At 46.0% G+C, this 13,153-nt stretch overlaps 1 protein-coding gene across 5 annotated transcripts in view; it reads right to left on the bottom strand.

The window, feature by feature from the left end:
* Nucleotides 1–13,153, bottom strand: part of Usp10 (ubiquitin specific protease 10) — a 109,896-nt gene that overhangs the window by 68,244 nt on the left and 28,499 nt on the right. For all 5 annotated transcript variants that reach the window (XM_084590083.1, XM_084590087.1, XM_084590086.1 and 2 more), the window contains exon 6: nucleotides 4,276–4,431. In XM_084590083.1, coding sequence (XP_084446209.1) covers nucleotides 4,276–4,431 — 156 coding nt within the window. The remainder of the gene's footprint in view (nucleotides 1–4,275; nucleotides 4,432–13,153) is intronic.

Below are 13,153 nucleotides of genomic sequence, written 5' to 3'. Positions count from 1 at the left end.
GGATCGACGGATCTCAGCATGTGGAAAGTGGTCCGCGGCACTAAGGCGTTCGCTGTAGCCAAGATCGAGCGCCATAGCCCTAATGTATATTTTGACGGTCGCACCGGACTTGTTCGTGATGATTGCGAGTGTTCGTCTTAAGTGGGGCCGTTATAAGTGGGCTCGACTGTACCTGAATAAATTTTTGAGGGCAAGGCAAGCCCATGTATTCAAAATATTATGTCTGGAATTTGTCATAATTAATTTGGTTAATCAACATAGGTCTAATAGATAACAAAAAATCCAGTTCTATGCTATTTTTCAGCAAGAACATTTAGAAAAAGGGCTTTGTCTTACCCTGAGCAACCTATCTAGGAATCAGCATGACAAATTGCACAATGCCAGTGCCTTTCGCAATTTCTCCAGGCTTGATATAAAGGACCTATTCGAACCAGTTTGATATGCTTCTGTAACTTGAGAACTAGCATGCACAATTCTATGAAACTTGGTGGTTTTTCATTTGTTAATGTCATGAGTCTGTCTTGAAAATTTCATCATGATAACTTGAGAAACAAAAAGTTATTGTTCTCTCAACCTTTGAGAGCCGTTTTCTCAGAATCAATTTTTTGCACGGTGTGGCTGCTAGGGAAAGTCATAGCTCAAGAACCGCTTATTGGATTTTCATGAGGTTTTTTTTTTTTTTTTTTTGTTACATACCTAAGTAAATTTCTCAGGGCAAGAAAATTTGTTTTCTTTTTTTTCAAAATATTTTATGTGTAATTAGGGGCAGTCAATTAAAATATTAAGTCAGGTGTAAATTTTAACACTAAATTTGGGGCTGTACTAAAATTTTTCAGAGGATATTTGGAAAAAGGGAATTGTTTTGCCCTGGGGAAACTATCCAGGAATGACCATAACAAATTTCACTCTGCTAGCACATTTTGCAAATTCTCCAGGCCCGCCCCTAGGGACCTATGTTAACTATCTTGATATATTCCTCTAACTTGAGAACCGATGAACCCAGCTCCATGAAACTTGGTAGTTCTTCAAATGTGTGTTATGAGCATACCCTAACATTTCATTCAAATACCTCAAGAAATAAAGTTGGTGTTCAAGGGTAGCCTCCCCCCTTAAACCCGCGAGTAAACCATAATCTAGCATTTAAGGGGGGACATGGCTCTTTGAGACAAAAAAATCTCGAAAAAAAAAAAAAAAATCGATTTTTTGAAAGTGACATTTTCAGAATCTGTAGCTATTAACCCTTTAATTCGCCAGGTTTTATATCTCGTGGTGCAGTATTTGGGCCACAGAATCAATTTATAGCATCACTCAGCTGAAATCCACAAAAAAAACACGTTTTTTTCCGAGGCGCCTAGGTCGTTTTCTACACGCGCGATCGCAGCCATCTTGGTCTCGTTGGAAAGAGCGGCTTTTCTTTTCCAATTTCCCGCCACAAGTGCCTCCGCCGGCTTTACTGGTGACGTTGAAATCAGAGCATAAAAAAAAAAAGCCCAAACGCGCGGTTCTATTCGTCGAGCTAGCACACGTGATTGAAAAGCACGCTGTGATTGGCCGCGCAAAGTTCCCGTCGTCTGCTCCTCCGCAGGCGACGCGTCTCTCCTTGTTCAGTTGTAGGGTTGTGATGAGTGCGGCACGATGTCGAAAGCAACGCCGAAGTTTGCCACGAGTCACAAGTTTGGCAAAAAGAAGAAACGATCGGCCTACAACTTCAAGAAGCGCTCAGTTCCTTCGGCCAGCGTTGAGAATAGTCCGCCGCCAACAGCAAGTGATGCCGAAGCCGCGGACAGTACCGAAGTGAACTTAGGCTTAACCGGATCGCCGATGAGTGAATGCATTCCAGACAGCAGCCGCATTCGGCGCGACACCGAAATATTGCAGCGTACGGAGTTGTTGCAGAGAGAAATGGAAGCCCAAGAAAAGCTACAAGTTCTTTCTTCAACACCGGCCACCAAGCGAAAGATGGATTTTTTCACTCGCGCTAACGATGTTGCGGCCGCACTATCGGACATCGAGACAGGCTTCGTTGCCGTCAGTTTGGACTCAATGAACGCATTGATGTCGTTTGTGAAGTGCAAGGTGTACGATGGCAGCGTCACAGTAGGGAAAGGTGAAAGTGAATATGGCCTCGCCATAAAGATTATTATCGAGTGCTCGTGCTGCGGTGATGTTGCGTCGGCGTGGAGCTCGCCCCATGTGAACGGGAAAGAGAAGTGCAACCCGTTCGTTGTGAACGTCCTTGATGCGAGCGCGATGCAAGCCACCGGGAATCGACAAACGGCACTCAATGACGTTTTTGCGACCATGAACATTTCGCACCGTGGCTTCCACAACAAAACTTGGCAAAGGTACGTGAAGAAGCTAGCGCCCGCGGCAGTTCTTGCTGCTGAGAAGCAAATGTCTCCGTGCGTGCAATCGGTCTGGGATCTATATGATGAGTTGCAGGTTGTGAATCTCGGAAACATTGCTGTGTCATACGACAGTTCCTGGATGACGCGCGGCCACTCGTCCCATATCGGCGTCGGCACGGTCATCGAGCTGTTTACAGGACTGGTTCTCGATTACGTGGTCCTGAGTAATTTTTGCGCTGGTTGCGAGCGTGCCCCAAGCGAAGATGACCCGGCATACAAGGCTTAGAAGGAAACCCATGCATGCCAGAAAAACACCACCAAGAAGGCTGGTGAAATGGAAGTTGAGGCTGCTCTCACCCTCTTCCAGAGATCACTGAACGGCACAACCTGAGATACACCACCCTACTCTCAGATGGTGACAGCCGCGCTTTTCTTGCACTGCAGGATGCCCGGGTGTATGGGTACATTTCAGTTGAGAAAGAAGACTGTATCAACCATGTACAGGAATCGATGGGCACGAGCTTGCGAAACCTCATCACAAAACATAAGGGCCCTGGTTTGGAGAGCCTTGGTGGTAAAGGCGAACTGACCACGGACCTAGTAGCAAAGTTGATAAGCTACTATGGCTGGGCCCTGAAGACTCACAAGGGTGATGTGCAAGGAATGAAGAGAGCAGTGATGGCCACTTATCGCCACATAACACCAAATGACTTGGTGTCGGACCACAGCTATTGCCCACCAGGACCGCGCTCTTGGTGCCGGCAAAATGCAGCAAGAGCTAAGGGTGAGACAGCTCCTAAGCACCGCTACAGTCTGCCTCAGCACGTATGTGAGGCCTTGTTGCCCATTTATGAGCGCCTGTCTGATGAAAGGCTTCTTGAGCGGTGCCAACGGGGCAGCCCTCAAAAAACCAATCAATGTCTCCACTCCCTGATATGGTCACTGGCACGAAAAGAACAGCATGCCTCACTGTTCACGGTGCAAGCTGCTGTGGCTGCGGCTGTTATGAGATTTAATGCTGGTTGCCAAAACTCCTCTGCAGCAATATTGAAAGAGCAGCACCTCAACCCTGGGACACCAAGCATGAAGCGCATGACAGAGAAAGACCACCGGCGAGCAGTGGCATCTGCGAACAAGTGCAAGACCACTGCGGACATGCAGCACGCTTTCAAAAAACGCCATTTGGGTGGCCATAGTCAGTCTGACTACATCCCTGGTGCCTTCTAGTCACTTACATTACAAAGTATTGCCATATTTTCTCGGCATTTTTGATTAAAAGAGAGCCAGTCTTTTTTTTTCTCGTTTTCTCAAAACACCGATTTTTGACTTCTTGCTTATTTATTTGCAGAAGCGATATCTCTGCCTTCAATGGAGGTAGAACCATAATTTTTGTTGCGCAAAGTGCAAAGCACACAATTTTAGGAGCAGATTTTGCAATTTACGCTTTAAAAATTTTTAAATTTTGCTCTAGGTCAGACAGTAGGGCACCCACACTTGAATGGTGGACTTTGAAATGCTATAACATCGCTAATATTTGTTTTATCAAAAAAGTGCTCCTAACATTGTATACATTATGCTGTCTAGTATCTAGCAAAGTGTCAATATGAATTTTATTTAGTGTGGTTACTTTTTCATTGTTTCTGCAAATTGTGAACAATTAATTTATTCTATCTTTTGAACTAACTGGCCAATTGGAAAAATAGTTATATATTTGAAACCAGCGCAAGAAACTGAATCAGACTACCTAGTTTTAAAAAGTTTGGTCGAAAATTAAGAAAAATAGCTTTAAGAGACCATGTCCCACCTTAAGAGAAATAAGCCCATTTTCAAGTGAAGCATCACAGGGCCGGAAAAGTGAAAGTATCACTGTGGCAGGGCGTAACACATAAAATAAAGAAATAATGGAATGCCAAGCAATCACACCTACCTCTAAAGAGGGTGGATGCGGACCCAGGTCTGGCCGAGGAGTGTGGTGTACACTCTTGTTCCGGTGTCCCCTACGTCCTGTGGATCGTTTCCCCATTCCTTCCAGAGCCATCGCAGGCTGCGGTGGTGGCGATTGCTCACTGTAGTCACACACCATCTGTGCACCCCAAAACACACATCAATAATGAATTAAAATAATGCAGGCACTAAAAACAGAAGACTCCCACCCACCAGATCTTTGCATGAAAAACAGAAATGGCAACAAGGCTATCTTATTACAAGGCAAAATTTAATGCGACTCACGGCAAACTGCATTCCCAATCAAATTATTTAAGTGAGTACAGTTGAAAACATTGCTGTATTGAAGTATTTGATTTTGACACTTTTTGTGCCCATAGAACCCCATATACGCATCATCATCAGCTGGATTATACCCACTGCAGGGCGAAGGCCTCTCCCATATTACTCCAACTAACCCAGTCATGTGCTAAATGCATCCACTGAGAAATTCTTAACGTCATCCGCCCACCTAACTTTCTGCCTCTCTCTGCTAGGCAGTTGGATTCCCTTGGAATCCAATTTGTTACCCTTCACGACCATCAATTATCCTCTCTTCGCACTACATGCTCTGCCCGCGCGTTTCTCCTTGATCTCCACTAGCATGTCATTAACTCGAGTTATTTTTCTGGTCCACTCTGCACGTGCCCTATCTCTAAATGCTACACCTAACATTTTGTGTTCCACAGTTCTCCGAGTTTTCCTCAACTTAAGCAGAACCCTTTTCATTAGCCTCCACGTTTCAGCTCCATAGGGGAGAAAACCTGGGCCAGGGGGCGCTGCGCCGCTCTGTGCGTCAGCGCCCTCCATGGAGACCCCGTCAAAATCTACGCGCAGCCCGGCCGCGTCGTCTGCTAGCCGCCGCATAGAAAAGCATGTTGTCGTCTGCTCCGCGCTGCTTTCTAGCACGTGTTTGCGCGCGCGCGCTCGGTTGTTTCTCTCCTCCGGCCGCATTGTGGCCACCGTCGCGCTCTAACAATGAGGGGGGAAGAAGAAAGAAAAGAACTAGAAGGAAAATAATGACGGCGCACTTTTTTCGCGAAGCTTGTGTGGAAACGGTAACGGGATGGTTGGGGGCCTTTTTTTTTTTTTTTGGGGGGGGGGGGGGGGGGGGGGGGGGGGGGATATCTTGCACCTTTCGTGTGTCGTACTTCTCTAACTGGCGGTGCTGAAGCAGCCATCGTGGAACCGGGTCAGCCTCAAGAAACAGATATTCGTCATTAATGCGATCACTTTACGTCAATCATCCTATCCTCATACGCGATCCTGCTTCGGGAGCTCAAAACTGCGCGTTCGCTATAGGAGATAACTGAACTAGGAATTGCGCAGCGTAACAGTGGAATTAAGAAGACAAAGATTTCCGTAGAGAGATGTCCCCGTCTGCATGAAAAGTCGTCAGACATTTCCTCGCTGTTGGTCTCGTGGAGAGGAAACTGCCGCAAAAATGGCATGCCTCGGCTTCTGGGAAATGACCCAGGTCGTTAAGAAACCCCTCATCGTTAACGGTAGCTAGGTCATTGATTTCGGATGGCAGCGCCGCAGCAGTGAACTTCCCTTGGCCGGTGTCGGCAGGAACCAAAGGGTAAGGCGGCATGCTTTGTGCCTTTGTAGGGAACGCATCCTAAACGCGCCGAAAACAGGCCCCACGGCGCCGGCAGCACTGCCTAAAACGTTTGTCCCCAAAGAGCTGAATAGGCCCCTTTCAAGTGACCAGTCACAAAGGGAAAGGAAGGAGCACTCGAAGGTTGGGCCCTTCATTCTGTGAACATGGACAGAGGCATCAAGAGGTGCCGCCTCAAGTCCTTCAAGATACCTGTCGTTTGCCTCCCGCCTTCAAGCAGCGAATTCGCGTTCATTTTTTTTTATGTATGTCTGAGCCTGCCAACAAGCGCTCTTCGAAAACAATGTCCGGCGATCAATTAATCATAATTTTTTGCTTTCAAAAGCACCGATAGAAAACATGCCTCCAGCCAGCCTCTATGTCAGCCGGGGCACAGAAAAAAGCAAAATTAAGAAATCCCACTGGCAAAGAGCGCCGGCTTTGCGCGCGAGAACGCGCCACCAACCCCCCTCGTCCTCACTCTCCTTCTCCCGCTCCGCGTGCACGCGCGGCTGAACGTAGCACGCGCTCCCGAGCGAGCGGGCTGCGCAGACTCCGCAGACAGCCACGCGCAGCGCGGGCGCGGATGCGCGTAGGTTTTGTAGTTCCTCTCCGCTCCGCTGGAAACCGAGCGCTGGCGTCGCGGAGCAAACTCCAGCTTTGGTTCCCTATAGGTGAGTACAGGTAAGACGCAACTGTTATATACTTTCCTCCTGAGCGATACCGGTAAGCTGCTAGTAATTAATGCCAAATGCATTCCATCCTAATCTTATTCTCCTGGTTATTTACCCTTCATGGTCTGGATCTGTGTTACTACCTGTTCTAAGTATACATATTCGCCAACCGCTTCCAGTGTTTCGTTATCTATTGTAAACTGCTATTTCTTCCCAAGGCCGTTGAACATTACCTTAGTCTTCTGCATATTAAATTTTAGGCTTACCTTTCTGCTTTTCCTGTCTATGTATGCTTCGCTTCAGTATAACAAAGTAAATTTTACTAGGCTTTCAATGCAGCAATATTGCGTTGCTACATCATAACCCGGAAAAAAAAAAAAAAAAAAAAAAAAGCTACGAGCTTGAACTGCTGAACAGGCAATTCATTGGACCACATACATGAAATCGGGCACTGCCCGGAAGGTAGGTAAAAAAGAGCATGCAAGATGTAAATGTAGGTAGTGGTGGAGTGTGCTGCCAGCTAGACCATCTAGGGTAATTAGTACAGGTGAGGTTTGCCAACACAGTGTCAAATGAATCCAAAAGACTGCATAGGCGGTAAGCTGCTAGTAATTAATGCCAAATGCACTCCATCCTAATCTTATTCTCCTGGTTATTTACCCTTCATGGTCTGGATCTGTGTTACTACCTGTTCTAAGTATACGAAGCACTGAATGTGCTCAAAGGCAACCACATTATAATTATCCCATTTATTCTCATGAAGCATGGTAAAAGGAATGGAAGCATCAGCACACTGTCCACCTGACAACCTCACTCCCTATTCAGACGATGTGCACAAGAAGAAAGTGCAAATATGTTTGCAGAAGAAAAAGAATGTGCTGTGTGAACCCAGCTTCAGCTCAAACAGCGCAATGAAAGGCACTGTTCTCACTGCTGCCAACGTGGAGGAAGCAAGGTGAGAAAGCCAGTATGGACTGCAGCTACCAGCTTTCATTTACCTGGCTTCCTACTACGTGGATGGATGTAATCGGCGATATGACCGGGGACGTGCAGTTCACAAGGGTGACAATGATGCTGAAACCAGAACTGTACAGATGCATCAATGCATCCCCATATCATTCGTCATGTCCCATTACTCATGTAACGTTCACTTTCCCACAAATAAAGGCTTTCACTGTGAACGGTCTGAAAGGTTTTGGAAGATTCTCTGCATGCCAGGAAACAAACTATGGTGCTGAGGAACTTAAATTTTACAAAACAAATTGCAAATTATACACACTTCGTTATATGTAATGATGTTTAAATATCAACATTTTGCTTTGAACTGAATGAACTATTTTGACTATTTTGGAAGCAAATATTCCCAATTCTACTTTTTTTAGACCCTGTCAGAAAATTCACTATAGTCTGCAGTGGCTGCCACACAGCAGTCCTCCATAACAAAAGAAGCAAACAAAAGAAAGTTTTCTTAATGCCTAAACAAGTTGCTATACGAAATTACCAGACAAAATTATAAGATCAAGCATCTTGGTGCCTCTTATTTTCTTAAGTATTTAAAAGACTACAGTAGGAAGTCAGCGATAGTAATCCGGTTGATACAAATTTTGGGATGATAAAAATTTGTTATGTTCCACAGCCGGACTGCACTGTGTACAATGTGCAGAATTTCGGTGTTATTATTCTTCAACGCCACTTTGGATGCTATGAATGCGTGAACCACGACCCCAGATTCGACTGTATTAAGCTAAAAAGAATTACCACATGCTTTACAAATGCTTTCAAACACTGACCCAATGCCAGTCCCAAACTGTGGCACTGTTGACAGCTACAAGCTCGTGTACTAATGTGATGAAAAATGTGAACTGTGCAGCGCAGTCTTCCAACTAATCAGTGCAGAAGAGTGTTGGCCTGCTAGTTCGAGGATTCGTGCCCAACTCCCGATATGCCTTGGTTGTTTCTGGGTGAATTGGCACTTTGTACAGTTGCCGCCACGGTGCTGAAATCTTGTCCTGGCTATGAAGGGTTCTAACCGGCCCTTCTGCATGCTATGCGTCAGATGTGGCCGCCACAGATCAGCACTTCTAGTCATTGCAAACAAAGTGTTGCTTGTATTAAAAAGTGAGGTGAGTACCTGGTCTTTGCGAGTTTGTAGGCCTTCATTTTTTAAAAAGAAGAGGAGCGAACAAAAATAAAAATGACTGGAAGAAGCATTCGGCATGTGTGTTCTATTTGACTGTGGCGTATTCATATTAAATACGCTGAGAGTGTCGGGATTCTCATGTGCCAATGCGTCCTATGCTTCTAGCATGCAAGAGGTGCAGTATCACCAGCCAACCAGAACATGACTGCGGTGCAACGGCAGCTCCGATTCAAGGCATCAGTTTGCCTAGTGATAGCCAAGGCTTATTGGGAGTTGGACATGCAACCTCAAAGTAGCTGGTCATTGTACCCATTCCTCTTCATCGCCTACTCTATCGTAACAAATATCATTTGGGGAGCATATGGCATTTTTTGCAAAGGAGAACACAATGCCCTCCTCTGCATTAGAAACCGGTTAGAAAGGGTAGGAATACTAAAAGTCCGTAGTTTGCATGGCTATCAAGCACTGCAAACCAATAAGCATTTATATGTGCTCTCGTGGTACAGTGCACATCCTTCACCACTGTTCCATACTCACGGTGGCTGTAACCAGAGCATACTAGCTTAAGTATGTTTTACACAACAGCTGCCTAGACAGGACAAATGAGACAGACACCTTATGAACCCTCCCCCTTCCTCCTCTACAGATAGCATATCTGAACCACATTTTCAGTGGAGCTGGCAGTTACTGCTGCTGCTATTGTATTACCAACATGCTAGCATGTGATTTGTTAGCAAAGTATCTCTAGCTGCCATGCTAAATAACAAGTGTTTGGTTTGTGTAACAAAATGAAGCTACATAGGAGGCTTGAATTTTCACAATGCACGATTAGCAGACAAACTTAATTTAACTTCACTTATAGAGAAACTCCTTGTTTATCCTGAAATACTTCCATTTGTACACTTAACAGGGGTTTCCTGCATGTAGCATCAAGCCTAAGGATATGCAGTGCTTTCACAGTAAAGCCATTGGCTAGCTATAACAATTTTTTTTCACGCTTTAATAATGAGACGTTTCTAAAAACACGCTTTCGCCAACGCATGACACAAAGGTTAGTACAGCTCAACCGAGACGAGGGTTTGAAAAATGTATAAAACAAAAAAAGCCTCCGTCACGTTGCCGCCAGAGAAGGGAGTGTGGCATATGAGCCAATGCAAGCCAAGCAAGCCATCACAAGGTTTTCTGCGCAGTCAAGCTGAACAAACAGAATGAGATGGAAAATTGGCTTGGTGACCGAGTTCTTGGCGCTCTTGTCTTAGAGGTCAGAACCTCAGTGAAGGCTGGGAGTTAAATAAAAGGCTGATTGCCAAAAGGAAGAAAATAAATGTTTGGAAAATTAAACGATACAAACGATACATGACGATGGCTGTAGGGGTTCTTTGAGGCAAAAGCTTAGATTCTGTGCTAGACTTCTAAGTCACATGCTTCAAAAATAAGGAGCATAGCCGTACTGGAATGCACAAGCTCTATTTGGCGCCGTCGCAACTGATAGCCGCTGTGACTGCTTTAACTTCTTTCAGAATAGTTTTCAGGTCATTTCTTCCCAACCTTTATATGTGACAGAAAAGAAGATTGCTCAAACAGACATAACAACATACAAAGCTTATTTCTAAAATGAAAATCACCATTCTTTCATGTGCACGTTTAAGCTTAAAAGCACTAGCAAACCTCAACACCTTTTTTTGATAGAGTTATCAAGGTCACATGCTTCAATAGCCGTGTGTGCACGGACTCTGCAGTCAGGTAGTTCGCTTGTCAAGTAAAAAAAGCAGTTGAGGGTATATATACCGGGTGTCCCAGCTAACTTGAACCAAGGGTTACAAAATAATATATTTGAGGTAGGTCAGTGAAACCAATTGCATACAACTGCCAGCCTGTTTGCACACTACAGGCAATTTTTTGTTTTGCAATTACTTAATTAGCTAATTACGTTAATTTTTCTAATTTAATAAATATCGACTTTAGACCAAAAATGTGAATTGGAAAGTTGTAGAGCACCTTCAGAAACCCCCATTCCATTAATTGCGATAAAGAAAGTCTCACGTGTATCTTTTTTTCCGAGCTCAGAAGAAAGCCCGCGAAATACAAATATTACCACGTGACTAGCGCATTTGTGCGCCGCGATTGTGGTGCTCTCAGTCGTGGTTTGAGCGAACGAAATCAGCTGCGGCCGTGACCCGATAGTCCCGTTGCAGCGGCAGGCAGAAATGTTGGCGATGGTTCGAGCGAGCTCGAGCTCGCCCGTCGCCACCGCGATTTTGGCCAGGCCTGCGCACCGCAGCAGCTTACATCACGACAGGCGGATGGCGATAAAGAACCGGCAAATGACGGTGCAGCGCTAATTTTAGTCGAGTCACATGATGTCATCTCGCCCCTTTACCCAAGCCTGTATGCGCAGCTTCAGTGGCTGATACCTTATCGCTCATCCGTTTGTCGTGACGTTCGTTGATGGGAGAGAAGAAGGCCTTGTTAGAATCTCGGTGGTGTCGGCTCGCCGCTCTCGCTGCTACTGCACCGTCACGTGGGCCGGCTGTCTGACGCGGGCGAAGAAGCCATCGCAGGCATATCGGCCTGCCGCTTTAACGGAGCCAAGAAGACACGGCCGCAGCTAATTTCGTTCGCTCAAACCACGACTGAGAGCACCACAATCACGGCGCACAAATGCACTAGTCACGTGGTATTATTTGTATTTCGCGGGCTTTCTTCTGAGCCCGGAAAAAAAGATACACGTGAGACTTTCTTTGTCGCAATTAATTAAATGGGGGTTTCTGAAGGTGCTCTACAACTTTCCAATTCACATTTTTGGTCTAAAGTCGATATTTAAGAAATTAGAGAAATTAACATAATTAGCTAATTAAGTAATTGCAAAACAAAAAATTGCCTGTAGTGCGCAAGGAGGCTGGCAATTGTATGCAATTGGTTTCACTGACCTACCTCAAACATATTATTTTGTACCCCTTGGTTCAAGTTAGCTGGGACACCCGGTATAAGCAGTCCAGGTGAGTAAAATAAGCAGCGGAGGGAGTCAAGTTAACTCTCTTGAAGGCGGCAGGTTGACTCGCTTGGCCCACATGTCAAGCAAATCAGTCGAGTAATAAGGATTTCTGGGATCAAAGGCTTCCCGCACAGCTAGGAGTGACCACAAAACTGAAGGTTCTAGCCTTCATCATAAAAAAAAGAGAAAGAGAGAAAGCGAAGTTCTCGATAGTAAAAGGAAATGGAATCGCACACAAACCGGAACCTTGCACTACTCCATAATTATTCGCTAGAAGAGAGTTCATGCAGACACCAAATGGGTTGAGTAAAACTAACCTCTCTTACCCGACGCCGACTCGATCGGTGCTGCAGAGTCCATGTATACAAAGCTAATGGGAACAATGTTGGGAATCAAGAAACTTAGTAACACCAGAGTCCCCCAATATTTTTTTTTCTGGTCACAAAGCTCCGTAACGCTATGGGAGAGGTTCATATACCACCCGCGCCTGCCGCGCCGCCGCTGGGCACCGAAGCACACCGTTGAAAAGCTCAGCACTGTCGCGACCGGTCAGAAAGCATCGCCGCTAGTACGAATTTCAACGTCTCGTGTTATGCTGTGCGTTGACATCATGCGACTCGTGCGCGTGGAACCATGCCAAACACTTGCTGCGTACCAGGATGCCGTTCCGGCTACAAAGAGGCAATCGAGAAGGTCTTGTTTCGCTTCCCTGCTGACAAGGAGCTGTCGGAAAAATTGAAGCGTGCAATACCGCGGGAAAAGGCTGGTGACTTCACTTTCGATTCTAAATATGCGCGTTTGTGAAAACCACTTTCCCGTCGCGGACATCAGTTGTGTCAAGGAATTCACCGTGAACGGCAACGCGGTATCACTGTAAAGGGGGAGGCCAGCCCTCCGGCCTGACGCTATCCCAAGGATTTCCGAAGACCTTCCAAGCTATTTGACAGTTGTTTAAACCACGTAGGAGGCCGCCAGTAGCTCGGAAACAGGGAACACCGCAACGGTTCCAAATTTAGTGACAGCAGAGAGAGCTCAGACGGCTCGGCTGATTTATGCGACGTAAACAGTGATATCTGTTTGTACACAGCTAGTAAACAGCCGTAGCGCCGATGTGCAGCTGTTGCCATCGGTACATTTCTGGTAAAACATTGCGCACACTCGCGAAGTGCAGATTCTTGAGCTATTATCCTTAAGCATTCGTTTCTTGAATTTATGACTATAATTTCATAACAAGCGGCCGAAAAAAGATTCAAGCAGAGATTGAAATCAACGCCGCGGGAGCCGTAGCAGACGCGCACCGCGGCCGTGGGCGGGCTCAAGAAAGGCGGCGGCTATTGGTCGGTGAGGACAGCGAAGCACCGCGACGACGTGCAGGCCAACGCGCGCCCGACAGCTCCAATCTCGACAACCAAG

Source organism: Amblyomma maculatum, chromosome 1 (assembly GCF_055883805.1).
Source record: "Amblyomma maculatum isolate TAMU_Amacu chromosome 1, ASM5588380v1, whole genome shotgun sequence".
In the NCBI taxonomy this organism is placed as follows: Eukaryota; Metazoa; Arthropoda; class Arachnida; order Ixodida; family Ixodidae; genus Amblyomma; species Amblyomma maculatum.
This window is presented reverse-complemented; position numbering and strand designations above follow the sequence as displayed.